At 48.5% G+C, this 26,954-nt stretch overlaps 2 protein-coding genes across 2 annotated transcripts; one reads left to right on the forward strand and one right to left on the reverse strand.

Annotated features, from left to right (window-relative positions):
- Positions 1-22: 22 nt before the first annotated feature.
- Positions 23-4,195, reverse strand: LOC117644722 (esterase B1-like). Its single transcript, XM_034384339.1, has 10 exons — positions 3,631-4,195; positions 3,228-3,347; positions 2,795-3,024; positions 1,969-2,461; positions 1,462-1,688; positions 1,216-1,372; positions 925-1,121; positions 648-795; positions 392-536; positions 23-312 (listed from the first exon to the last, which is right to left on the reverse strand). Exons 1-10 carry the CDS (start codon positions 3,689-3,691, stop codon positions 156-158), a joined length of 1,935 nt encoding a protein of 644 aa, XP_034240230.1. The 5' UTR covers positions 3,692-4,195; the 3' UTR covers positions 23-155.
- A 957-nt stretch (positions 4,196-5,152) lies between these two features.
- On the forward strand, positions 5,153-19,867 carry LOC117644711 (huntingtin). The gene is made up of 49 exons (XM_034384328.1): positions 5,153-5,368; positions 5,533-5,719; positions 5,801-5,928; positions 6,002-6,155; positions 6,239-6,380; positions 6,470-6,660; positions 6,745-6,940; positions 7,018-7,299; positions 7,415-7,581; positions 7,673-7,913; positions 8,014-8,225; positions 8,307-8,462; positions 8,544-8,704; positions 8,779-8,981; positions 9,070-9,170; positions 9,247-9,383; positions 9,507-9,753; positions 9,834-10,062; positions 10,155-10,279; positions 10,378-10,563; positions 10,661-10,869; positions 10,980-11,097; positions 11,205-11,365; positions 11,466-11,614; positions 11,692-11,834; positions 11,918-12,166; positions 12,259-12,497; positions 12,585-12,736; positions 12,828-13,135; positions 13,227-13,406; positions 13,489-13,742; positions 13,827-13,979; positions 14,073-14,232; positions 14,340-14,465; positions 14,546-14,758; positions 14,852-15,188; positions 15,278-15,599; positions 15,682-15,942; positions 16,039-16,161; positions 16,246-16,337; positions 16,422-16,531; positions 16,612-16,821; positions 16,903-17,046; positions 17,127-17,257; positions 17,336-17,513; positions 17,601-17,751; positions 17,842-17,962; positions 18,040-18,202; positions 18,292-19,867. The coding sequence occupies exons 1-49, from the start codon at positions 5,286-5,288 to the stop codon at positions 18,643-18,645; spliced, it is 9,039 nt and encodes a 3,012-aa protein (XP_034240219.1). The 5' UTR covers positions 5,153-5,285; the 3' UTR covers positions 18,646-19,867.
- The last annotated feature ends 7,087 nt before the right edge of the window (positions 19,868-26,954 follow it).

Below are 26,954 nucleotides of genomic sequence, written 5' to 3' on the forward strand. Positions count from 1 at the left end.
TGTACAAAAAAATATCACAGAGTTAGCAATACGTATACCTAAAATTTATTGAACATGTATTTTAAATTGCCTTCTGGTATCTCCTGCCATTTTGGTACATCAGGTATAGAATGTTCAATTAGAGAAGACTTCTTTAAGTTTTAGCATCATTATAATCATGCAATGTTCTTGAAGAAAGTATTCCACAGAGAGATATGGTCTGGTCTGTACCCCTCCTGCAATGTACTATCAACATTGATCTTCATCACAGGAGATCCAGTTTTTGTCATTGAAGGCCATTTAGGATAAGACTTTTCTGGTCTAGTAGGATTTCTGAAAAGAAAAAAAATAAGTGTGATTTTAAACATGGAATGAGTGAAGATGGCTAAAAGTATAGCGAATGCAGGCTCACCCTGTCTTTATAAAATTTGAAAATGATGTCACAAAGTTTTTTTGAAATGATAGTTCAGGGTCAGACTCCAAAAGATGTACTTGTGGAAGTAAGTCATTTCCAAACAAGTAACCCAGATCATCACTGTGGGTAGCACCTTTGAACTCTGGAAAATAAATTAACTTGGCTATAGTGAAAACAGTCAAGACTAGAACCTTTGCACATATCTTATGCCGGGGAGACATTCCAAAGAAAAGGTTGATCTTGGCATCATCACCTGGGACGTGGTAGACTAAAACCCTCCTGAAGAGGTTCTGGCGTCCCTCAAATGTGAAGTTGTAGGCGAAGACGGGAGTTTGGGACACGGCAGTCAACTCTCTCGTAAAACGGTAGGTGTCGTAGTCAAACATTAGAGTGCCATAAAACTTGGGGATGTAAAGAAAAAAAAAACAGAAGAGAATTGATTAACCTGTTGAATGGAATGGGTTAAAACTTCTCGTTTGTTTCTTTTTTTGTTGTATTTTGGCACATTTATACTTTGAAATGATACTGACATCGACGAACTGCTGCATGGAGCCCTCGGCCATGCTCTGCTTGCCGAAGTAGAACTCTTTGGCGGCCACCTCGGCCAGCCTCAGCGCCTCCGAGCCGCGGGGAAGTCCCTTGCGCATGTACTCGGGCAGCGCCCAGAAGAAGTCCGCGTCCACCAGCCCAGCCATGTTTTCCAGAGTGCGGTTTCTCGTCAGGGAGCCTGCGTGCAACGGATGGCGGCTTGTCTATAACGGCTTGCGTGATTAACACGAGAGGCAACCTTCGGTTTGACGGTGTGGGTGGACATGACTCACTGGGGAAGATGAAGAGGCCCTCCCTCGCGCTGAGTCCCAGCAGTGTGGGCACCTGCTGGAAGCGTCCGGCGCGGAGCAGGTCCAAGGGGGCGGCCGGCACCAGGTCGCCGTCGACGGTGGGCTGGAACGGGAACTCGTCCATCAGCCACCTCGACTCCTGCAACGAGAAGAGCAGCGGAACCAGTCATAGCGTTGTCGATGTCACTCCGCACGGGGATGGATGTCCTTGGCCAGCTCGGGGCTTACGTCCTGCACGTCGCAGTAGTTGGTGTAGTCCGCGAGGGCGGCCGCGTCCACGCTCTGGAGGAAGCGAAGCGCGTCCTCTGGGCTCTCCCCGTCGGCCTGGGCGTGGCCCATCTTCGCCCGGAGGCGGCGGGCCAGGATGCGGCCGCGCTCCAGAGCCTTCTCCGGGGTGCTGAAGGCCCAGTGGTGCAGCGCGGTGCCGGACATGCTGATGGCGCTGCGGAACAGGCCTGCGAGAAACGCAGAGGCCGGGGCCATGGAATGTACAACGCGTGCCGTTGCCTACGCCGGCTTTCGGGTAGTGAACACTAGAAGCGTTTTGAGTCGCCAAACCGAATTCAAACCAAACGTGTGACCCCACCAATGGATTCCTCGTTCGGAGAGCAATCCATTGGTGGGGTCACACGTTCGGTTCGAGTCCCATTTAGCGACTCTGGAGCTCAAAACGCGTCTGGGATTTTGACCGCCTCCACCGGTCTTCTGGCCCGCACCGTGCGATGCTGCCTTTACCTTTGGCGGCCGGCACGAGGGTCATGTAGCTGGCGATGGCGCCGCCGGCCGACTGGCCCCCGATGGTCACCTTGTCGGGGTCGCCGCCGAAGTGCGCGATGTTGTCCTTGACCCAGCGCAGCGCGGCTACCACGTCCTTGAGCGCGGCGTTGCCCACGCCCCGCGGCGCGCCGCCCACCTTCTTGCCGCCCTCGGCCGCCTCGCCCAGCGCCAGGAAGCCGAACGGGCCGAGGCGGTAGTTGGGGACGACCAGCACCACGCCGCGGTCCACGAAGTGCTCCGGGCCGAACATGTCGCTGCCGCCGTCGCCGTAGACGAACGCGCCGCCGTGCACGAAGACCAGCACGGGCAGCGCCGCGTCGGCACCCACCTCGGGGGTGTACACGTTGAGGTGCAGGCAGTCCTCGCTCTGCCGCATCACCTTGAGGGCGCGGTGCGCCAGCGCCGGGACGGTGCCGAGGAAGCGCACCACGTCCATGACCGTCATGTTGCTCTGGCGGGCCGAACGAAACAAACCACTCTGCAGGACCATTCTGAAGAGCCGCTCTGTCTCTCTCGCACTCGTGGGGTGTCCCGGAGCGGTGCGAGAGACAGAGCGATGGAACGAATCTTTGGAATCGCTCGGCTGAAGCGCCTGCGAGACGATCATGTGTGGTCTAGCCCGTAGTGGTAATGGTAATGGTGCGGGTAGGCCGCCCGCTGCGCATGCCTGCACCCCGCTGCCTTGCTGCCTACCCCGCGTCTCGCAGGCGCTTCAGCTGCTTCAGCCGAGCCACGGCCAACGACACCACCAGGTACTCAAGCTACACTTCGGCGTCCTCCTCACCGGCAGCACGCCGGGGACCTTCATCTGGGGCTGCCTGCACATGGGGCCGTCGGCGCGCGCGTCCCGGACTTGGGGCGCCCAGGACCGCGGCGGCACGGGGTCCAGGAAGCGCAGCGGGCCCACGGGGGGCTCTGCGAACGGCAGCCCCTGGAAGGCCAAGTACTCCGTGCCGGCCTTGGTGACGGCGGCGCGCCCCTGGACGGGGCCTTGCTTCGTCTCCACCACGGGGCCTGCGATGCAGAGGCACCGAAGTGATTACTGCCCTCGCGACGAACAAGAGCGGGTGGCAGCCGAGCGGTTCAGAAGAGTCATTTCGTCGCTCTGTCTCTGTCGCTCTCACAGACTCCTAGGTGAGGGTGCGAGAGAGACAGTGCGACAAACCGGCCTTCTGAATCGCTCGGCCGAGTCACAAAAAATGAACCCGAATCCTTACTTAACGAGTGCCAGTAGTTATGGTACTCGAGTCCTCGGTACACACACAGGGCCAGCACTGCCACGAGTAGGGGAGTCCTCCACCGCGAAGGAGTCTTGGCCTTCGCCGCCTGTGCGCTGCCTGGAAAAACAATCAGCGAACTCAACTCACGCCACACGTGCAGAAAATAAAAATGTGTCGTTTCGAAATCGGGCCCAGCGGGTTCCGCATCAAGTGAGCGGTGCCGCGCCACGCCCACCAGGTGTGCTAGCTCAGTGGCATACAGTGTAGTGGCGCCAGTTGGGTTGCCGGCGACATCTACGGCGCCCTGGGTCGGGGCTCTGGGGGTGGGGGTGGGGGCCTGGCATGGCCAGCTGATGGGACCGGGGAGGGGAAGGGCAGTCTGGAACCAGTGTTTACTCACCGCCGCCGCTTCGTTGCGGACTCTGACTTTGCGTCTTCTTCTGCTTCTTCGACGACGCCATCACGTATTCAAATTTGAACAAAAACCCGTCGACAGAGTTCGCGTAGGTGCGCGACAGGGAATCGGCGGCGCCGCGTGTGGTTCGCAGCGGAGTGCTTCGGCGAGCTGTCTGTCTCCTTGGCCGCGCGGCCGCGCCGAGAGCGCTGTTATTGTGTGTGTACTCGAACTTGCTTACGGCGCCGCGCCGGTCGGTCAAGAGCTCCGCCACGGGTCTGACTGACAGGTCCGAATCCGAAGCGCGCGGCTGTCACCGCTAGCGCTAGCCTCCGCCACTCCACTTGGCGTGCTTCGCGCTTTGCGCTTCGCCACAGCAGCAAAGGCGAAGCAGGCAAAGCCAAACCGGACGACCCGGCGGCACGCCGACAGTGAGTCTCGGCGGCGACCGACGGCGACACAAGCAACGGCGGCGTGGCAGGCCAAAGGCGGAAAGGCACAGGCCGCACAGGCAGGCCGGCAGATCGCGCCTCTGTTGTTTGGCTGCGTGCTGCGCCCACTGCGCCCGGCTGCGTGTGGCCGCCGTGGCCGGCGCGCCAATCGTTCTGACCCGCCCAACCGAAGTCCAGTGAAGCGAGTGGGCGGGCCACCTCGGGGGCCGCCCAACAAACCACGTGGCCTCCGCGTCCGCTCCTCCGTCTCCCCTGTCCACTCTGTTTGCGCCGCGAAAGAAAAGGCTCGCGTCCTGGGGCCAATTTGGTGTGGCGGTCCGCCGCCTACTGTACACACCGCAACGCCGCAACCGCACTGTAGTACTGTGTTGTACACTGTACGCGCCAATCTGGCGGGGAATTGCGACGAGGCGGCGCCCGGCTCAGATAATGCGGCTCTACCTTCGCACTGAAAAGTGCTATCAGCAGAAGGGAGAGAGATGACCCTACTCCACGATGCACAAAGTCCACACGGCCCGCCATCACATTGTAAAAGAGTCGCTCGGGCGCGGGGTATCGCCGACTTCTTCCTCGTTCACAACACTGTTATTTTCGCCGGATTCGGGCGTCGTTTCGAGGAGGGGGGGGGGGCTGACCTCTTCGCCCTTAGCACCTCTGTCCAGACGCCCCTCCGACCGCCTGATTCCGAACGAATCGCTTGGTCTCTCTCGCACCCTTACGCTCAGCGACAGCGACAGAGACAGAGCGACGAAACGATCCTTTGAAATCGGGCGGCAGTAGTAAGCTTGGCTGTAGGCGCGACAGCCCCTCCCTTTCCCGAAACTGCAAACCACCCTGTCCAGATTGGGACTTCCCTCCGGTGCACTGGTGAGTCCGTGGAGGGCGCAGGGTGCAGGTCCGTGTCGCGGTAGGATGTGGCCGTGAACATTCCTGCACTGGGATCTATCCTTGCTCCTCCAACGGGACAGAAAGGGGCTCTTCTTTTCAAAACCCGCGCGCCTCGTTCAGCGAATGATGAACCGGAACTGAACGGTGCGAGCTGTGGCACTTCCGGTCTATCTCTCAGAAAGGGTGGAAGATGAGATGTTTGTTTACGAACACTTCACCAAGGCAGTGAATAAAAATGTTGTGGCGTTTTGTATCTTTAATTTTTTGTTACTTTTAATTTTATTCAACGACAGTTATTAGAATTAAACTGTTGCTTTAAAAATGGCCACTATCGAGAAGCTTATGAAGTCATGGGAAACTTTAAGACACTTACCGACCCAGTTAACAGATGAAATCGCGTCAAGGTATTGTGGGGTTATGTTTCTTTATTTTGATTGATTCAAATCTGAAATGATTGGTTTCAGGTTGAATACACTAATTTTCAGCACTGTCAGTCCCTTCTTTAACCACGTTCACATTCTAAACTTGCCCATTTATATCAATCCTCGTCATTTCTTTTAATCTACAGGCGTAAAGAAAAGATATCATTATGTGTGACTACAGCAGACACTTTCTGCTCATCTCCTGGGCTCAAAACAGGAGGTGTCAATGTCATGCTTTTAAGTTTTGCCATGGAATCATTACTCCACATGTGCAATGACTCCGATTCAGACGTTCGTATGACAGCAGACGAAAGTCTCAATCGTATTATTAGGGTAATGTCACACATTTAACATTACTTTCATTCATTTCTACATTGGTGTGCGTCTAAGTGTTCTTTTTCCATTCCAATTCAGCAAGCGGTACTGGACAGCAATGTCATGAAAGTCCAGGTAGAATTACATAAGGAAATTAAAAGGAATGGTAATGCTCGAAGCTTACGAGCTGCCTTGTGGAGATTTGCATATTTAAGTTATATGATCAGGTAAATTCGATCACTCTTTAGTGTGCTGTGTTTTGTTGCATTTATACTACAAGATCTGTGGTGTCATTTACAGGCCTCTGAAAGGAAAACCTTACGTCAATAACCTTGTGCCTTGTCTAATTCAAATTTCCAAACGTTCTGAAGAACCTGTTCAAGAAACCCTTGCTAATGCTATGCCTCAAATATTTAAGGCGCTAGGTGTCTTTACCACTGATAAAGATGTGAAGGTATGTTCCATTAAGTTTTTCTTTTTCTGTCTTCTACTGCTACCGACATCTCTTTTCACTTATTGATTGAATTTTGTGTTTAGGAGCTTTTAAAAGCGTTCCTTCTGAACCTTTCGTCAGACTCTGCTCAGGTACGGAGAACTGCTGCCACTTGTATTGTGAGCATATGTCGTTATTGTCGAAAACCTAAAGCCTTTCTCCTTGAGACCCTCAACACTCTTGTTGGTGAGAATTTGCATTCGAACGTGTTCAATTTTCTCTTCAATTTTGTAATTTTTTTTCAGCATTATTTTCAACTTTTACTCTTATTACAGATTCTGTGATTCCCATAAAGGAAAATCAGGCAGTAGCTGAAATATTGGGAGTCTTAGGCTGCTTAAGAGCAGTTTTACCCCAGTTTACAATGTTTGATGCAGAGCACACTGGTCAAGAGGAACTGCAAGGAAGTTTTGGTGTCAAGCGAGGTCACAATAGATCAACTCATTGCACAGACTGTATGGTACAGGTATGTATTTTCTTGCATTTTATCCTCATCTTGAGATATTGACTCCATGCTTCTGTTCATTAATTGTGGTTCATTGCCTTTCAGGTGTATGAGCTTAGCATTCATTTCTCAAGACACGCAGATCACAATGTAGTCAATGCGGCTCTGGAACTGTTGCATCAACTTCTCCTTTCCCCACCAACTGGTCTCATTCCTATACTCCTTTCTCCGCATGGAATCTCAAGATCAAAGATTCTTCCTTCTTCAGTTGAACTGAGTCCTTTCCAACGTCGATCCTTGAGTAAGCTCTTTATCAAACTTTAAATCCATTCAATTCAGACTCGAACGTCAAGTTGAAGGTTTCTTTATTTATTGCAGGTCAAATGAGTGTTGCTGCTTCAATACCTCCATGTGATGAAAACTCTCTTCTTGAGCTAGATGCCGACCTTCCAACTGCTATGTCAGCTGCTGTATCTGCTCCGTTGCTGGAAAGATGGATTCAAGACGGATCTTCCACACCAGTAGACTCCGTTCAACTTCAGCACACAGCACCATCTAAGATTAATGCGGCTCGTTTGCAGCTTTTAGATGCTGCTGATCCATCTGAGCCAGATTTGATGTTGGTGCCAGAACATGACAATTTTGGGAGCCCTGCTGCTGGTAAGAGGACTTTTATAGGAAGAAAGAAAACAAAAACAAAACACTGATCATATTCTGATTGAGATCTTTTTTATGTAGGATGAATAAATGATCATTTTGAATGTTTGCCTTCTAGATGTGCTTTCAACAGACTCTTCTCCTGATGATGTTAGAGAAAATTATATTCTGGAAATTACTGATAATGAAACAGAGCTGGCCCATCTGAATACCCCTCCTCCTTCTGCAAGTGGAGTTTCTCTAGCTAGCTCTCCTGGAGCCAATCAGGCAGAAGCCAAGTACCAGGTACTCCCTCATAAAGTTGTTATTTCTTAAAAAAACTTCTTGTATTGTTTGAATTTATGTAAAAAATGTGTCTTCCATTTTAAAATTTCAGGTCTGTGACATAGGTTCATTGACAGATGGTTCGATACCTCTTGTGTATTGTGCACGACACTTGGCTACCTCTTTCCTCTTAACCGGCCATCCAGGATACCGTATGCCAGATCGCAATGTGCGTGTGAGTGTTAAAGCTCTTGCTTTAAATTGTGTTGCTGCTATTGTTCGGCTGCATCCCAATGTGTTTCAACTTTACTTAGATAAAGATCCGATCTCACCAACTCGCCGTTCCTCAACTAGTAAGTGAATTTCATTGACTGATTAAATTAATTGTTCCATGTTGTGGTATTGTAAATCTTTGAATGAGAATCTAAACAGCAAACACCTCTTTCTCTCTAGATTCTGCATCCTCACAACCACTATGTGAACTTCTTCTCTTTGCAAAGCATACAGATCCCCAACTGCGGGCTATCTGTTGCACTCTTCTAGCTGGCTTGGTTCGTTCAGTGTTAGTTCAATCTGGTGGTAACTGGCAAAGTTGGCAGCGCAAAGCTGATGCAAAGGTTTCTGCTTGTCTTGCATTGCCCCGTATTGTGCAGTTCCTTATTCAGGTATGATTTTTTCTCAAGGTTTAGTTTTGAAATACAACTGAGATTGATTCAGATTTAAACTCTTTGCATCCTTCTTTTTAGGGTCTTGAGGATGAATCTTCGACCACATGCCGTCAGACTCTAGTGGCACTGACTCAATGTCTACCGGAACTTCTCAGAAGTAGGGATTGCCACGAAGTGCAACCAATTCTGAATACATTGTCAAACCTTGCAAAGAATCCTTACTGGCTTGTCAAGGTATTAACACAAAATTTGAGTTCAGTATAGATAAGAACCCTTTTATTTCAGATCTCTGATTTTTTCCTTGTATGTTAACAGGTGAAACTTTTAGAGTTAGTGTGTGAGCTCCCATATGTAGTCATTCATTTTGTAGTAGGCTCGTCTACCTTTCAAGACAAGGTAGCTCATGGCATCCTTTTTGACCTTCTCTCTGATGAAGACTGTAGAGTTCGTAAAGCTGCCTCTGAAGCTATTGTTAGGTAAAAATTTATTTGTAGAATGTTACAAGTAACTTGTAAAAGCTGTAATCTAATTATTATTTTTATAATTTCAGAATAATCCCAAATTTGTATTACCCAGTTGATCGAAAAAATGTAAGCGAAGTTATTGCTGTGGCTAGTGATGACAGTGAGTCACAGTTGAGTCATCTTTTGGTAGATTCAGAACCTTTAACATCTGCATCATTAGGTAAAAGCTACCAAAAAATTCCACGGCTGGATAATCTTTTTACACCTTTTGATAGATGGAACAACATTGGTGGGTTAAATTTTTAAAAAATATGAAAACAAAATAAAGATCTACTAGTTTGTTCTAAATACTGTATTCTTGTTGCAATTTCTTGCAGGAGTGAAGTCTCAACACCACCATAGTGTGGAAGCTTCATTGTCAAGAGTTGTTGATTCGCTCTCACAATTGCTGCTAGAGTCATCGTCCAAGCACCTTACTGTGAGTTTCAACATGATGTAATTAAAAATTATCCTGATTTTTTAAAAATCTGTTGTTTTGGATTGTACTGTTTTAGTTGGGATGCTGTGAAACCCTTTCTTCCCTTGCTGAGAACTTCCCTCCCGCTTTGTATGTCAATGGCTGGAGTTGCTTATTTTGTCCCAATCCAACACAAGCAACCAATTCCAAGAGGGATGCAAAGCATGTAGTTGGGTGAGTGGAAGCCAAATATTGAGTCTCATCTAATAATCCATTCCCAACAATATATTGTGGGTTTGTGTTATTTTTATCATAATGAGGTTACAAACCATAATAATTTTTCATTTGACTCTTCAGAGACGGTGTTTCTCTCGTCAATTTTTCGCCTGCAAGTGGCCTTCTTCATACAGTGCTGGGTCTTTTACTGACAAGCCCTACAACGTTAGAACTTAGTGCCCAACAATGGCTAAATTTGCTATCAGGAAATCTATTTTGTGGTGTAGCAGTGGCAAATATGCACCCAATTGAAAGTCCACCGCCTGGCCTGAAATTGGATCCTAATCCTTATCCTAATCAATTATGGTCAATGTTTAAAGATAGACAGGTAACTTTTCCTCTATCAGATAGTGTGGTAAGTTTTGAATGTATGTTAATGTAAAACCAATCCTGTTGTTTTATGTCTAGATATGCATTGCTTCAGAATCTCTTCTTCTCCATGTTATGCGTACATTAAACATAATATCACACATTTTGGAAGATTCTCATCCAATAACGTCAGGAATAAAACCGGGCCTTCCTTCATTATCACCAATTAAAAGGCATGGTAGTAGTGCTGGAAGGACAACTCCAAATGAATTGCCAATAGAAAATAAGGCTGGTCGTGGTATGTCACCAATAAAAAATATCATTCATGGTGAGCTCTTTCTATCCATTTAATTATTTAATCTGTTTTTGTATTGCATGGCAAATATTGCATGTTGTTTCTAACTTATTGTATATTTGAAGGTGAAAAAGAAGACAAAAGTGATGAGAAGAAGAGTGGCAAAAGTACTTTATTTGGTTCTTTTGCAAACAATCAGCATTATCTTAAGTATTATGATCTTCTCCGTTCATCATATACAAATTATAAGGTAGTTGTCTAGTTTGGTGCTTAAAAAATGTTTTGTCACTGTTACCTCTTGATTGATTCTCTGTGAACAATTGATTTTCTTTGGTTTTCTCTTTCTAGATGTCTTTGGAACCTGAAATTTGTGATAAGTTTGTAGGATTAGTAAGTTCAACTTTGAAAGTACTTTCACAACTTTTAGAAGTAATGACCCTAGCAGAGGCAGGAAGGATAGCAGAGGAGCTATTGTTCTATTTGAGAGGGACTATGACCCTTTCTCCAACTGCAACTGTCAGTTGTGTAAGCCAAGTGAGTACATTTGGCAAAAAAATTCAAATTGTCCAATGCAACAGCTTCTTTTGATTACAATTCTGATACAATATTGAAATGAATGTTCTATTTTCAGCTTTTAAAATGTGTTGTGGGTATGAATCTTGTGTCTTTCTGGGGTGAACGTTCTTTAGAGAATGAACTTAAACAGCCGTCTTCCGTACCAACTATAAGTGCCAAAGAAAATGGGTTTTACTTCAACTGTTTTCAAAAACCATACCAGCAACTTGTTCAGTTTTTAACTGCTGCTTCAGCAGCTAAACCCCTCAGTGTGGAGGTTGCAGGGTTAGTATACAACCTTTTGATTATTTATTTTTTTTAAGTCAAAAATAATTTGCAAACATGAAATTTATAATAATTGTATTGTTTCTACAAAATTTTACTTGACTGAACAGGGTCATCGGTAGCTATCGTCTGCGAGCTGATGCTAAAACAGGAAATAGGATGGCTGACACAACTTATCTTGCATCTTATATTCGATTGTTTGAACCAATGGTCATTGAATCTTTACAAGTATGACTCAAATATTCTGCATTTTTCTTTTCCTTCCTTTCTTTTTTTTTCAAGTTTTATTTTATATCATTGCATTTTTTCATTCCTGTTATTTTTTAAAATTTCAGCAATACACTGTTACAAGTGACATCCAGCTGCAAGTTAAAGTACTAGCACTATTGACTCAATTGGTTCAGTTAAGAGTTAATTACTGCCTTCTAGATTCAGATATGGTTTTCATTTCATTCATCCAAAAGCAATTTGAGTTCATTGAGGAAGGGCAAATTTTGTGAGTTCTTTTATAAACTACATTTCTATATTTGATTTTGATCTGAACCAAACAGTGAAAACATCATGGACTCCATTTAATTTACCTCATCTTATTGTAGGAATTCTGAGGAGTTAATAATGTGCATATTTCACTTCATGGTTCTGCTTTCTTTTGAGAAGCACCATTCAAAATCCATCACTACCATCCCTAAAGTAATACAATTGTGTGATGGACTCATGGCGAGTGGACAGAATCCACTTTCACACTGTAAGTGCTCTTGCTTGTTTGTGTCTTAATTGCCATTGAGGTTTCTGTTACACAGCTCTTTAAATTTTTTTTTAAAGGTATACCTGCACTTCTGCCTGTTGTCGAACATGGCTTTCTGTACAAGTCTTCTGGAAGTTCAGCCACTATAGATACTGAGGAACTGGAAACTCAGAGAGAAGTCATGGTAGCCATGCTACTAAGGCTAGTTGAATATCATCAGGTACTTTTAATATTGATTTTATGTTTTCTTAGCACTGGCACAGTAAACTACATTTTAATTATATTTCTTGAACTCATCTGCAGGTTATGAAACTTTTAAGTGTTGTTTTAGTGGAATGTAGATCTTGGCCGGATGGAGAAGAGCGGTGGAGACGTTGGTCACGTCAAGTTTGTGATGCTGTCTTGGGGCATCTGACTAGTGGTCGTTTGCGATTAGATTCTTGTGATGCACAGAAATCTCTTCATCAGCTGCTGCTGCATAGCCTTGCTCCAAGTGTCTTTAGACCTGTCGACCCTTTGCTCAGAGTTCTCTTCTCTCCCCCACCTCATGTGGTATGGCTAGATTCTTATTGTTTTATTGTTAGTACTTTTGACTTAGAAATAGTGTGGTGTTCTAAATTGTTGCTTGTCTTCTGGTGTATTAGGAGAGTTCTCTTCAATCAGTCATCAGATGGCTTGGAACTGTTATAGCTGTCATGTTAGTTCTTGTTGCTCAAGGAAAAGAGGAAACTACTTTGACAAGACTTGAAGAAATGGAGATTGTGTTGCCAGCCCTCTTCTTTCGTGGAGACACAGTTCACTTGGCAAGCCCTGATCCTTTGAACGCTGCAGCCATTGCAACATCTCCACTTTCTACCAGCACACCTCAGCTCACTTTTGCCAGGTAAAAAATGAAATTTGACCTCATATTGCTATACAACCCTATTCCAGAGAATGTAAAGGGCTCATGCATGTACTTTCTGTTGGTCAGATTGGTTTTGCGAGTGATCGGACTTGTTGGTGAAAGGATAGACAGCATTGTAATGGACCCTGCCTCATCACCAGAATTGCTTAAAGAATGCCACTACCTGGAAGAACTTTTGGCACACTTTTTGTTAATCTGTATTCACATGTTTCAATCAGGTCAATACCCGATTTCAGTGTCTCAATGCCATTGCATTCTATTTTTTTTTTTTTAATTCACATTTACTTAGTCTTATTATCATTCTTTCAGGAAGCCACTGCAAAATTGCAAGTGCTGCTGTTGAGTTGGTTGCTGGTCACGCCACAGAGGACAGCCTTCTGTTGGAGGATGCTAATGCAGTATTTCTTCAGCTAGCACCTGCATGTCCACTTCTCATGTTCTTGTGGTGTTATCTACTTACATTGCTTAATTATGGAAACCATGCATTTTGGGCCAGAGTCTTGCCTTTACCAAAAGAGAGCTCCAAGAAGGATGAGGCAAGCCAGCGTCATCAAAGTCTTAGCATCAATGTAGAACTTGTACGGACAGGTGCTACCATTGTTTACTGTGACTTTATGGTCAGTTATATTTATTTTGGTAACGATAAATTGTGTTGTCATCCGGTTTGAATTTTTGAAGGTCACCTTGAGGTATTGTTGTACTTTACAGTGTGAGAATTCCAGTGAGTCAGAGCAACTGCATTGGTTGTTGAGCACACAGATGTTGCACATAATTGAGCTTAGCTCTGAAGCTCCCGTTCAAGAACTTATTGCTGTTTTACACCGCAGTCCAGATCAAAGTAGCTCAATGCTACAGGCTATTCAAAAAAACAATTTTCCTTTGAACAAGGTATGGGGCATCTGCTTCAATTTTGTCTCAGACATACACAATGGTAACTAATGGCAGTGTATATAAATGTTTATGTTTTCAGGCAACTACTGTTGTTCGACTTCTGAAGTGCTTGGAGGGTGTGCACCCCGCGTGCAGTGGCTCCTTGCTGCTTCTGCTTGCTGAGCACTTTGTGGGCCATGCACATCCTGCGTTGGCTCGCCGAGCAGCTCAACTCTGCACTCGTCAAGCAGAGTACTTGCTGACACTACCTCCCCCCCAAGTTGCAGAACAGTTGTCTCGAGAACAACTAAGAGATGTCCTTCATTTGTTGCACCATTCTCATTTGGATCGGAAGTGAGGCTAGACCATTTTTTTCAGAGTTGCTTTTTACATCCATTTCATGTCAAATTTGTCTCACCACTTAAACTATTTTCCCAGGCACAGTGGCTTGATAAGCATTCTGAATAAATTGGGATCTCAATGTCTAGCTTTGTCTCCTTTGGAAACAGATCAAGTTCGCCCCTTAACTCCAACATCAATACAAAATCTGAAATTAGATAAGCAATGGTACCTCAGTCAAGTTAAATTAAGGTATACTTTAAAAATGATTTTACATCAGGCAGCTCTAATGTGGCACTAGCGGACTAGCAATTAACTGATAACTTTTCTTTGATCCTTTTTTAGGTGCAGCCAGACATCTTCCACAGGTGTTGCAGTGGAAGAGTCGACTCAGCTTCTTGGTCATCTGGATGTTGAAGATGCTGTCTCTGTATTGAGTAGTCCAGACACTCACCTTTCAATTTTACAGCTGTGTTTCCGCCATGGCACCCAACAAACTCTGATGGTAAGTACTGCACACTTGCTGTTTGCATTCTTTCATTATTTTTTTTTTAATTATATTTTTTTTCTCTTTTTTCTTTTGCCAATGTACCTTAATTTTCATTGTAATAGGCCCATGCCACTGCAGCACCTGGGAGAAATGTTGAGGATACTTTGTCACCACTGTATCGAGCTGCAAGGATGGTTCTTATGCAACGAGTTCATCATTTTACTGAGCTAGTTCCCAAAGATCATCAGGTAACTAAGACAATTTTGGTTTGTTGTGTTTGTTGTTACTTCATTCAGTTTTTAAATCCTCTGTCTTTTTCTATTTGTAGGTGTTTCTGCCATTCGGACGTCCCATGACGGATGCTGAGTTAGTCTACTCACGAAACCTTTGCCAAGTTGTTACGAATGATATGCAGCTAGATTCATTGTTCTGCATAGCTGCAGCTGTTAACAGCTATATCCATTCTCTTGAAAAGCTTTGTGGAGTTGTGCCATCTGAAGCTGCAGAAGATCTAGTGGCTTTTGCTCTCCTTTGCCTAGAGGTTGGTATTCCCTCATGTTGTTTTGTGTGGTTTTTTTAAAATTGTTATCTCTTTTGCATCCTCAATTACCTGCTCTTTTTGGTATCCCAACAGGCTGTGCATAGTCTGCTCGCACAAGATGAGGGTAGGGGAAATACTAATGCAGAGAAATTAAAACCAGAAAGGAGGTCTAAATCACTTTCAGTGGATGCTCATGAAGTACCTTCTTCAGGCAAGGTGATGGCTTCTGATAAAAAGCTTAATACCCCACAGCCTTATTGTTTTGAGCTAGGGCTGGAGTGTGCCAGCAGGGTGCTGTGTGAGCCTAGTCTTGGTGTCTTTCTGGAGCAACCCAATCATTTGACATGGCTCGCATCCGCGTGTTCTGCTGTAACTGCTGTTGTTCATTTTGTTACCTTAGGGGAGCCCCCTCCAACAATTCCCATGAATGGTTTGTAAATTATTGTATTCAATGGCAACACAGTTGTTCAGCTTTTAAGTTTTCCACATTGATAATTTACCTTGCTCTTTCATTTCCAGGACTATCTGAAGCACTCTCAAAACCAGAATCCTTGACAATAGCTCATGCTTGTCACCAGATGTCTACCCTCATAGCATGGCTTGAAAATAATAGCTTTAACAAAATTTGTCAAAACATTCCTAGTTTTCTCACTTCCCCAATTCAAAAGCTAATAGTGCGTCTGGCAAGAACTCCTCTTCTAAATTCCTATGTTTGGACACCTCCTGACGTCTGGAAACACGGCTGGGATGTGATCCCTGGTGGTCCGTATCAAATCCAGGTTCCTCCGTTACCCACAGAGTTTTTGCAAGACATGGAAGTCCTCCGTCAATTTATATTCAGGTGGGTTATGAAACATGAAAATTATTCTTGTTTTTTATCCTATTCATTCTATAAACGGTATATTTATTTTTTTCATTTCCAGGGTCACTTTGCTTGGATGGATAAGCCGTCAGCAGTTTGAAGAGACTTGGATGTCCCTTCTGAGTGTTCTCAGTTCTGAGTCAAACAGTGAAGATATTCCCTCTGAGGAAATGGCTATTGAAACTGAAGCTAACAGTGTTGTAATAGAGGCAATAACAACTTTACTTCTGCAAACATTATTGTTACCTGTACCTGGAAATCCCAATATTGGTCACTATTTGCACTGCACAAGAGATACCCCCATAAAATTTTCAAGTGGAAGGTACTTGTTTGACAACAAGCTTTATGAGCTCCAACCCACAAATCAATTTGAGTGCAATTTCAAGATTAGATACTGAACATCTCCTCTTTTGTTTAGTACATTACAGAAACTTCATTCAATTCAGCAGCGTCTTGTTTGGAAAGAAGAAGGTCTTTATGGCAAGAAAGTTCATTCAGTATTTGACAGACCTAATTTAGAACACATTCATTCTTTGAAAAGGTTTGTACATGTTACTGTATACTTGATGTAATTGCGTGTATGTAATTTGTACTCTAGACACAAAATAATGCTGTTTGCTTCCAGATTTTCCTATGGCCAGGTATCTGTTGAGTATCTTCAATATGCTCTTGCGTGCTCTCAAGGGACCCCAGAAAAAGATCTCTTTTCTGAGTCTGGTAAAAAGAAAAATATTATTTGCCTCTAGAGTGACATTTTGATCTACATTTGATCTACTCAATTTTTCTTCTTCTTACTTCCAGTTGTCTCAAAGTATGAAGAGCGTTGCAAGGCTCTTCAGTCGAGTGGCATGGATGTCAACTCATGTCTCTTCTTCCTCCTTGACCTATGCACCCAATGGACGCAACCACAGGCACGTTTTAACTGTATTGTTAGGTTCGAGTCTTTTGTAATTATAACTGTTTTTAATTCTTTTTCTCATCTCAAATTTAGCTGGCTGGAATTTCAGGAGTACAGACCCGTCCTCTTCATGAAGCACTATGTGCTGTTTTGTCTGTTTCTGATCTATTTACCGAGCAGTCACAATGGCAATGGCTACTGCAGACAAGTTTAGATCTTGGGAGAAGTCAACCAGTCGAAGATGAAATTTTGTTGCAATACATAGTACTTTCCCAGTGCAAAGCCTGTGCTGTCCTCCAACCAGTAAGCAATGGTTTGTTAGAATTCTTACAGAAAATTATAGGTGTCACCTTACATGTTTTTTTTTTCTCTTTCCAATTTTAGGATGCATCAATTTATGAGCGTATCCTTCGCTCTCTAGATGGTGCTTTGCGATCTAGTTTTGTTCCAACAGTTACTGCCGCTCTTCATGGGTTATCTTATTTACTGCAAGGGGGTCTACGTGTGCAGTGTGGAAAAGAAACTTCTGTAAGATTCAAAGCTCTTTTCTTATGTATATTCAATATAGTATATAAAGAGAGGAGCTTATGAAAAAAATTTTTTTTCAGAAAAGTGACACGTCTTCTTTGCCTGAAAGTTTACAAGATCCTTCATCAACCTTGCCTGAAGTAATCAGACATGTGGTGACTTTAACATCCGAATACATTTGCAAGAAATTAGTTTCTAATTCAGTTTCAAGGTAACCAAAATAGTTGAGGAGATCTCTTTCTGATTTTTAAAATGTTTGCCAAATTCCAAATTTGTTTCTCATTTTCAGTGTAAATGAAGAACCCAACCTCATTTTGTGGTCTCTTGCCTTCTATCTTCTGGATAATTGGAGCAGGTGGAAAGTTGATACTTTAGAACAAGCAACTCCTGTCATTCTACAACAAGCTATTAGTTTGGCGCATCCTCTTAGTCGAACTTCTCCAGCTCTTCAGCGAGTTATCTCACAGGTGCTTTTTTTAAATAGTTATTTATGTGCTTTATTGTTACTTTATCTTGCTCTGGTCCCCTTGTTTTTATTTTCTTATTTATTTTAGGGGCTGGAACGCTTGGTTGTGTCTCAATCTGAGGCACTTTCGTCTCGTCTTCAAGAGCAGATAACAAAGCTTGCTGTTGAGAACCTTGCTGACCCTAATCCTGGAGTTCTGTTCCACTCATTACAACTTTTGTTATCCTGCATGTATAGGGGTAAGTCATGCAATTGACTGATGTCTGTGGAGCTTTGCTATTATGTTTTTATCTGTTCTGCAATAAATTATATTTTTTCCCTTTTTGCAGGTCATGATAGTCAAATTATGATACAAAGCAGTGATTTAAGCAAAAGTGATTCTAATGTCAACATTACTGATCCAGAACAACTTGTTCAGGCAATGGAAAAAACATCAGCGCTCTTTGACAGGTTGGGATCACTTACCTTTTGTTACTCTTACCTTCCAAGTTGCCTTTGTTTGCATATATTATGTTTGCATCTTTCAGAATAAAGAAGGGGTATCCACAGGAAGTTGAGCTAGTCTGCTCAGTCTTACCAAAATTGCTGACTGACTTCTTCCCAGCATCAGAAGTTCTGACAAAAGTGGTTGGAGAGTTTCTGTCTCAACAGCAGCCTCATCCAAGACTTCTAGCAGGAGTAGTTTTTCAGGTACTTGTGTGATCCTTTAAAAATGCACTACACAAGATAAAATATTAGCATAAAACCACCTGCAGTAATCCATCCCATTTTCTTTGTAGGTGTTTGAATGTGCAGTTGCCCAGTCTCAGCTTAGCCTGCTGCAAGAATGGCTCGTCCTATCGCTATCAAATTTCACTCAAACCTTACCTGTGCCAATGGCCACCTGGTGCCTGACCTGCTTCTTCATCAGTGCGTCTTGTAATCCATGGCTCCGAGCACTTTTCCCTCATGTGCAGTCTCGCATTGGTCGTTGTGAATTTGAGGATCGGAAGCTCCTGTGCCTCTCTGCCACAGATTTCTATCGTCAACTTACGTCTGAAAGTCAAACTCGTAAATTTATGTCAACATTCCAAGCTGCTGTTCAAAAGCAGCCAAACTCTCCTTATGCTGAGCTCCTTGCCAGCTTAAATTAGTCTGCCACTAATTGTTCTAGTGTTGGATTAGGGAATAACTAGTGATGTGAAAATACAAATATACATACATCCATATATTTTGTATCATTTTGTAGAACAGTTATATTTGTTCTCTCTGTTATTGTAACTGTGATGACAATCACCCTTTATGTAGGTCTTTATTTTAAATCCCTTGTTTGTAAATGGCAAGGTTTGATGCCAATAATTGTTATGCAGAGGAAAATATTTTATGTAGATACAGTGATGTTAAAAAGCTTGTGAATTTTAATTTTGAGATTTAAGCCATAATGAAAAGAAACTTGTTTGCTTTGAGCCTTACAAGTAGTAATCTGAAAGTCTTATGCTCTGATCAGGATTGACCAACAGACAATCCTTCTTTTTCTTTCTCCAGAAATCACAAATGTTAATCTGTAACGCTCTAATTGCTGTGATTCAAAAAATAATCTTAGTTTGTTAAAGTGTTGTTTCATTATGGTTGTGTTACTTTGTGTTACTCTGTATTATTGCGCGTGATTCTAATTTCTAATCATTACAGAAAAAGAAATGAGGAGAGTTAAAAATTTGTCTTCCCTGTGGAGCATGCATGTAGACACTAGTTTCATCAAAAGGAACATACTTCTTTTTTCAAAAGTGATGACTTAATAATGCTACAACTTTCTGATTTGCAGCAATCTCATTCATACTTCAGTAGTCTTTGGTTGTCTACAAATGTATTTTGTAAGATTATCCTGTGTTGTTTCTGCATATTAGTTCTGGTATATTAAAAAAAAAAGTTTTCATACAGTGAAGAAAATCATGCATGCTTAGGAACAAGTCTGTTCCACAAATTATGTCTTGTTTACTGTTTGTTACTCTATATTTAATTACCTCTTGGAGGTGCCTGTTCTGTGATTATCATTATAAAATAGTTCATATCAGTCAATAGGTATTTAAAGTAAGTCACAGACTTGAATGTACTTTTGTGAAAAATCATTCCAGCTCTGCCGGTACATTTCTGAAAGCTGTTGTCTAAATTTTCTCAGTCTAAATTTTCTTCATCTCCAACCCACCAGTAGAAGTCTCATAATGCTACATGGCAGGGTATTGATGAGTCAATCATAGAATAAAGAAACTAAAGAAAACAAAAGAGATATTATCTAGAGCAAGAGATTAATAACAATAAGATATTTTATAGTTATGAGGTGTGTAAAATGAATTCCAAAAATAAATTTTATTTATTAAATTTCTATGAAGTCTTTTTTATCCTTTCTGTCATTGACAAGCAGGTAGATGTTTGGTCAGAGTCACAGGATATAAAGCTCCTCCTGAGATTACTTCAATGGCTCTGGCTCCTAGCAGTGCTGCAGTGGTCTTTGGGTCCACTGTGACCATAAAAGAACTTTGATGATACACTAGTGCCACTACTGACGGCCCCCGGCACCGCCCCCGCCCCCGAAGTGGTTGCCTTCGAGGGTTCCATTGAAGCGGAGCCGAGCTCCCCCGCAGAGCCACCAGAGACCAGACATTAGTGGAGTGGACCTAACCTTGGTCCGGGGTGCCCCTTGCCCCTCGTCCTGTACAGTGTACAGGCGCTGCTTGGTTATGCATGCGAAGCGCGGCGGACTCTGGACAGGCGGGCCGGATGGCCGGACAGGAGGGCGAGGATGCGTGGCACCCCCGCCATCCGGAGGCTGTTGCTGTCCTGGAAGGATGCCCTGGAGGACATCCTGGAGCACGTCCTGGAGAGCACCCTGGAGAACATCCTGGAGAAGCAGGGCCCTGCCAACGGGGCTCTCTATTCCAGGTTCCAGGGGGAGGGAAGGCCACTTTGGTGTCCGGATTGGGAGGGAGGGACTAAACCGAAGCGCTCATTCGTCGCTTCCGATTCGCAGACTCTTTCCGGTTGCCAGTGGGCAGGATAAGAAAAGGGAGGGGGGGGGGGGTTGCCAAGTGGAAGGAATGCGCCGTGACCTCCGGAGGACCGCTGCTGACGTGCTGCCGCAAGTGAAGGTCACCCTGGTCCAGTAGACTGTTTCCGAGGGTCGTTTTCGTCGCCTTTGTCTCTCTCGCATCCATACGGGACGCTCCACGAGTGCGAGAGAGACAGAGCGATGAAAACGACTCTCGGAATCAGACTACATAGGACGGGACGGAGATGGAGACTTTCACTACCCTCAAGGGCGAGAGTTCTTGCCTCCAGAACGCCACCGTGAGAGGCGGCCGCCCGGAAACTTACAGCCCACTGCCCGCCGCGCCGCGCCGCGCCCCGCCGCGGAGACGCCGTCACTCCGACCACGCCGCTCGCCACCGCGCGGCCGCGGACGAAATCTCGAGACTTTGTGTATCCGTCTGTCGCGTTTCCTGACGTAACAAGAGATTCAATGCCGCGGTCGCGCTCCGATCTTAGATCTTGGATTCGGAAGGGAGGCCCGGCGGCCGACGCGCCAGACGTCCGGGAAGGAAAGGCAAGGAAAGGAAAGGAAAGGAAAGCCGCTCATCGAGATTCCATTCCCCCATTCCATTCTGTTTCGCGAAGGGAAGGGGCGGGTCCAGCGATGGCGTCGATGGGGGCTGCAGTCTGATTCCGAGAGTCGTTTTCGTCGCCCTGTCTCTCTCGCACTCGTGGGACGTCCGCTTCTAGGTGCGAGAGAGACAGAGCGATGAAGACGACTCTCGGAATCAGTCTGCAGAGACTGCTTACGATAATGCTCTCGCGGAGTGCGGGTTGCCTAGAGTCGACTCAGCGGGCGCCGTGGGCGCGTTGGCGGGGTGCATTCCGTGCATCCCGTTTCATTGTGTACTGGAATAAAGCAGCGCTGCAAGGCACAAGCTGGAAAGAGGCGAGGCGCTCTCTCGGCCGCTGTGGCGACGAGAGGGTGGCTGACGGTGGCTGGGCGGGTGGCGCGTCTCGGGGCTGGGTCCGGGTTGGGCGGGTTGTCGCGTTTTTGGCGTCGGGTCAGAGGGTCGGGGGGTCGGAGGGTCGGAGGGTCGTCGGGTCAGAGGGTCGGAGGGTCAGAGGGTCGGAGGGTCAGAGGGTCGGAGGGTCAGAGGGTCGGAGGGTCGGAGGGTCGGAGGGTCAGAGGGTCGGAGGGTCAGAGGGTCGGAGGGTCAGAGGGTCGGAGGGTCAGAGGGTCGGAGGGTCAGAGGGTCGGAGGGTCAGAGGGTCAGAGGGTCGGAGGGTCAGAGGGTCAGAGGGTCGGAGGGTCGGAGGGTCAGAGGGTCAGAGGGTCGGAGGGTCGGAGGGTCGGAGGGTCGGAGAGTCGGCTTGTACCGGATGGCCGCTTGCCGCGGGCTTGCCGCGGGCTTGCCGCTTGTTTGTTGCGGATCATTTGGAAGTGTGATCCCTGGGCCGCGGCCAGGCTGCGAGGCGCTGCGAGGCGCTCCGAGGCTCCGAGGCTCCGAGGCTCCGAGGCTCCGCGGGGCAGGCCTGGCAGGGCGCAGCGCAGGCCAGGACCTGCCAAGTCCTGCCAGGACGACGGGATGACCCTGGGCGATCACCCCGACCCAGCCCCCTCCCCACCCCCTCGCTGTCCCGCGACGCCAAAGACGCCTTCCCCACCTAACCCCGCCCCTTCTCCGCGTGCCCGACACTCCACCCCCTCATCCCCCCCGCATTCATGCCGTCCTCATCCTCTCCCGAAAACATTTGCAGCGCGCCGAGAGCTCGGTGGCTTCCTCTTTCCGGGGATGTTGGAAGTTGAGACGAGACGACGAGGTGGGCAGTGGGCCACGGTGGCGCGGTCACGGAACGCGGCGCTGCGGACTGAGGGTCGTATCCGTCGCTCTGTCCCGAGGGCGTCTGCACCGCCACGGCCGCCGCGCCGTCGTCGCGCGCCCGGCCCGGCTAGGTCGCGGGGCACAGGGAAGTTTGCCAAACTATGCCACTCCGTCGCGAACCGCGTAACGGTGCAAGGCGTGCGAACCGAGGTGCGAGCTGAGAGGCCGAGAGGTGGGGCGGCCCGGGCGGCCTAGGTCTGGTCCACGACCCCGCGCCACCGAGAGGGCCTCATCCCTCCACCTCGCCGGCGAGGCCTGCGCGGGGCCGCACGTGCCAACTGTCGGCACAATGGCGGAGCACGGAGGAAGAAGCACTCCACGACCCGGCCGACAGTGGGCCAGAAGACCGGTGGCGGCGGTCAAAATCCCGGACACGTTTTGAGCTGCAGAGTCGCTAATTGGGACTGGAACCGAACGTGTGACCCCACCAATGGATTGCTCTCCGAACGAGGAGACCATTGGTGGGGTCACACGCTCGGTTCGAGTCCTGTTGAGCGACTCTACAGCTCAAAACGCGGCCCACGGTGAACCCCACAGCGATCGCCAAGAGTTTTGGAAGGGTCGGTCCAATCATTGAGTCGACTGAAGTGAAGGTGTCTTGACCTTGTTCAGTGCGCGGTGCTGCCGCGACGCGGCGTGCACCGGCATAAGCAACATGACGACAAACATGAGCCCCCGGGACGCAGGGCGGGGCGCGAGGGGCGCACTGTGTCGGTCAGCTTATTCATGGATTCGTCTTGGATGGGCTTCTTCCTCTCGCCCTCTCTCTCTCTTTCTCTCGCTCCCTCGACGAGTGCGTCTCGGCATAATGGCTTAATCCCGCGCGCCAGCCCCCCGGCAACAAGCAGCCGCCACCGCCTTCCCTTCCCGCGGACGTTCGCGGAGCCTCTGTGGCGTAGCACAACCAGCACAGCCAGCACAGCCAGCACAGCCAGCACGCCGTCAGTCCAAGGGTTTGCCGGACTGCAGAATGATTCCGCACTCCGCACAGCATTTCCTAGCTGTGTCTCTCTCACACCCATACGGGACGCTCCATGAGTGCGAGAGAGACTCAGCGGCCCGGATGACCCTGCCCTGCTGAACCGCGGCGCCCCGCGCACGTCCGCCCCGTCCCCGTCCACGCCGCCGTCCACGCGCCGCGACGAGCCTCCCGGGAGTCCCGGTGTCGCTTGGTCCTGCTTGGTCCCTTGGGTGTCGAGGCCAAGGTTGCGCTCGACGCCACGACAACAACGACGCCCGTTCCGCTGCCTCTCTCGCACCCACATGGGACGCCCCACGAGTGCGAGAGAGACAGAGCACCGGCCTGCACGTCCTGCGTGGCGCTCGGCGAGCCACGCGCCGCGCTCTGCCCCTTCCTTCCGGGTGGCGCGTTTTGGCGCGGCGGCGGGGCGGGGCGGGGCGGGGCGGGGCGGGGCGGGGCGGGGCGGGGCGGGGCGGGGCGGGGCGGGGCGGGGCGGGGCGGGGCGGGGCGGGCCGTGGCGCCCCGCTAACCCTATAATATGGTGCCCCCGCGGTCAGCAGCGCACGGCGCTTGGTGGCCCTTGGCGGCGCCTGGCGACCCCGGTGCCTCCCCCACCCCACCCCGTGTCCCGGACTCGCTGCGGACTGCTGTGGCGGAATGCATTAGTGAATCTGCGGCGCGGCACGGCACGCTACGAGTTGAGGAAGTTGGGTGCTGCCGCTGGCCACACGCGCACAGCCAGTGAAGTGCCTCCCCAGGCAGACTTATTCTGAGAGTCGCTCTCGTCGCTGTCTCTCTCTTGCACTCGGAGGGTGCCCCGTACAGGCGCGAGGGAGACAGCCTAGTTTGTGTTGCTCCACCCCAATCACGCCTCCGCCGCGCGAGGGAGGTTGCACTGGCGTTGACTAGCGTGCTGTGTCCTGGCGAACAAGATGAAAAGCAGTCTGCAGTGCCTTGCACCGAGTGCCGAGTCCCAGGGCGCGGCGTCCTAGATGCAGTGATTTGTTGTTGTCCGTTGGCGATGACGCTGGCGATGACGGTGGTGGCGGCTGGCCCAAATGGGGCGCACGGACGCCGATCAGGCACCAGCCCCGTGGCCAAGCAGGCCGGGCAGGCCGTGACGTCGTCGGCACCCTGGATGCAAGCCATGCAAGCGCAAGCAGGCCACGCCGCCACGCCGCCACGCGAGATGACGATAGACTTTCCCTCCCCGATCCGGACAGTTCTGGCGCTTTCTGCCTCCGCCCGCCCCCCTCTGCCCCCGGCCCTGCCCCCGGCCCTGCCCCCGGCCCTGCCCCCGGCCCTGCCCCCGGCCCTGCCCCCGGCCCTGCGTCGGCCCTTGCCCCCAATCGGGTCATCGGCCGGGTCACGGCGTGGCCAGCAGCCCGCCGGGACACTAGGACCACCAGGACCGCCGCCCAAGCGGCAGGGTGTTTGTTTTGCGTTTCCAGGGAAGCAAGAAAGCAGCCGGTCCAGTTCAGTTCCTAGTAGAGTGGTAAACACGCCCCCCCCCCCGGCCTCCCCGGCCGGCGCGATGCAAATTCAGCCCCCTCCCCCTCTCCCCGCCCTGCTTTCCCCGGGCCCGAGGGGAGGGAGGGGGGGGGGAGGGGGTATTTCGCTGCGCCCGTCTGTTTCCCTCGTTGTCGTGGGATGGGATGCCAGGCCGACCAGGCCGGCCAGGCCAGGGGTCACCTCATAAATAAGTCGGGCGAATCTAACGGTAAATCGGCACAGATAAAAGTCCCATGGTGACTGCGACTTTGCGACCATGTCATTACTTTTCCACGCCGGCGATGGTTGACGTTTTTTTGCGGTGTCATCGGTGGAATTCGGTTTTTAAGTAAAACTATTAGCTGCGAGGCGAGACGCCTGTGAGGCGGGCCGTGCCGCCGAACAGCAAAGCATTGCAGGACTGCCTACCTGGACTTTGCCAGGCGCTACGGTGGCGCAGACACTTCGGACACTTCACTGAAACAAAAGCAGAGGAGGAGTTTCATCACCCAACATGTCTAGGAACTTTTTTTCTCTCTTTGCGACGTCGAAACAAGTACTGGCTTAGCATTAAAACTGTTTTCTTTTCTGCTTGTCTCCGCCTTGAGATATAGTCGACAGGTGGCAGGGGGCCCTAGGGGGGCGGGGGGCGGGCGAGGGGCACAAGAGGTGCCTGGACGAACCCACACAGGACACTCATGCATAGATTGTCTGTGAGCGATAGAAGTGAGCAGACGCGTCCCTGCTCTGGCTAGTGTCTCGGTAGATCACCCCTCCCCCTTCCCCCTCCCCCCTCCGTCGCTTTGCACGAGACCCAAGGGGTCAAAGCAAGGGCTGGGACACCGGAACTTTCCGCGAAGAAAACATACCCTTTTTCTCGTGTGTCTCAGGAACGTTATATTTTTTGTTTTTCTTTTTGATGTGTTGCCTTTTTGGGAATGGCAAGAATCTCAGCCTTCCATGCTCTTTTGTCAACATTAGACTTGGTGGACCGCTCTGTAAAATCCTCATCGCTCTGCGCCTGGTCGTACATTGTCAGCGTCCCTCCGAAGTAAAAGTCTGGGAAATTAAAAAAAAAGACTAGTTGTTGTTGAGGAATATTTTGAAAATCAATCTTAAATTCAACGACTGCGATTCACCCGGCCGGCCGGCCAGGGAGAACGTGGCGAAACGAGACACAAGGATGAGTTGTCTCATAAATGTTCCATTTCGAAATGGATTCCGGACTGAACGTGATTGATCGGCTGGGGCGCGTCTCGTGCGTCATTCAGCCATTCAGCACGCGGTCCCAAAATCTTTCGGTTTTTTCTTTTTTTTTTTTGCGCCCGTTCAAAACTAAGTAGGAGTCGTCTGCTTTCCGAATCCCGAATGGCGAATGGGAGATGTGGCGGACGGACACGTGCGTACACGTGCTTTGCCCGTCCTTGTCCGCCCGTACTCCGTAGTGTACAGTGTACAAGGAAACGCCGTGGATGAACCCACACTGTCCGAGAGTCTCTCTCGCACTCACGGGGCGTTCCCTAAAGGTGCGAGAGAGACAGAGCGACGAAAACGACGCTCAGTCTGCAGGCAAAGGTAGGTCAAGCTGATGGATACGACCTGACCCGGTCGGGGCCGGCCGGCCTGCGACTGCCTGCGACACGCCGGCAACTATGACGGTGTTGGCAACACTGTCGTGCAGATTGCAGAATGCAACCGAATGCATCGGTGCCACGGCATTTCCATGGAGCCGCGGCAAAACGAACCCGAACGCGAGCGTGGAGCACTACTACTTTGTCCCCCTTCTCGACACTCTCGCAGAACTCTTCAGAATACTGACCCAGACACTGCTTCAGCGCTTCAGCGTGCCACGTGCTTACGAAGCAGCCAAACCCTTGCCAGGTTCAAGCAGAGTAAGCACGTACCACCAACAAAAGTACACCGAAAAAACATTAAAATTGAAAAATGGGTCTTGGTCCTTGGTTGCGTCTCGTCGCTATGATTCGAATTCGCGTCATTTCAGTTTCGAAGCGGTTTATGACGTTTGCAGAGCCGTCTGAATGCTGTATCGGAAGTCGGAGGATGGATTGGTGTCTGGACCGCCCTGCCCTGCCGGGTTTGA

The sequence above is a fragment of the Thrips palmi genome, unplaced genomic scaffold, assembly GCF_012932325.1.
Source record: "Thrips palmi isolate BJ-2018 unplaced genomic scaffold, TpBJ-2018v1 HiC_scaffold_1, whole genome shotgun sequence".
NCBI classification, from domain to species: domain Eukaryota; kingdom Metazoa; phylum Arthropoda; class Insecta; order Thysanoptera; family Thripidae; genus Thrips; species Thrips palmi.

What these genes read in the sequence shown, in the direction of transcription:
- LOC117644722 (XM_034384339.1), bottom strand. Translation starts at nt 3,691, where the DNA reads ATGGCGTCGTCGAAGAAGCAGAAGAAGACGCAAAGTCAGAGTCCGCAA. An exon ending in AGGTCCCCGGCGTGCTGCCG is followed by an intron (nt 2,462 to 2,794) that starts GTGAGGAGGACG and finishes TCGGCCCGCCAG; the next exon opens with AGCAACATGACGGTCATGGA. An exon ending in ACTACTGCGACGTGCAGGAC is followed by an intron (nt 1,373 to 1,461) that starts GTAAGCCCCGAG and finishes TTCTCGTTGCAG; the next exon opens with GAGTCGAGGTGGCTGATGGA.
- LOC117644711 (XM_034384328.1), top strand. Translation starts at nt 5,286, where the DNA reads ATGGCCACTATCGAGAAGCTTATGAAGTCATGGGAAACTTTAAGACAC. An exon ending in TCTCTCCCCCACCTCATGTG is followed by an intron (nt 12,167 to 12,258) that starts GTATGGCTAGAT and finishes CTGGTGTATTAG; the next exon opens with GAGAGTTCTCTTCAATCAGT. An exon ending in AGATCTCTTTTCTGAGTCTG is followed by an intron (nt 16,338 to 16,421) that starts GTAAAAAGAAAA and finishes TCTTACTTCCAG; the next exon opens with TTGTCTCAAAGTATGAAGAG.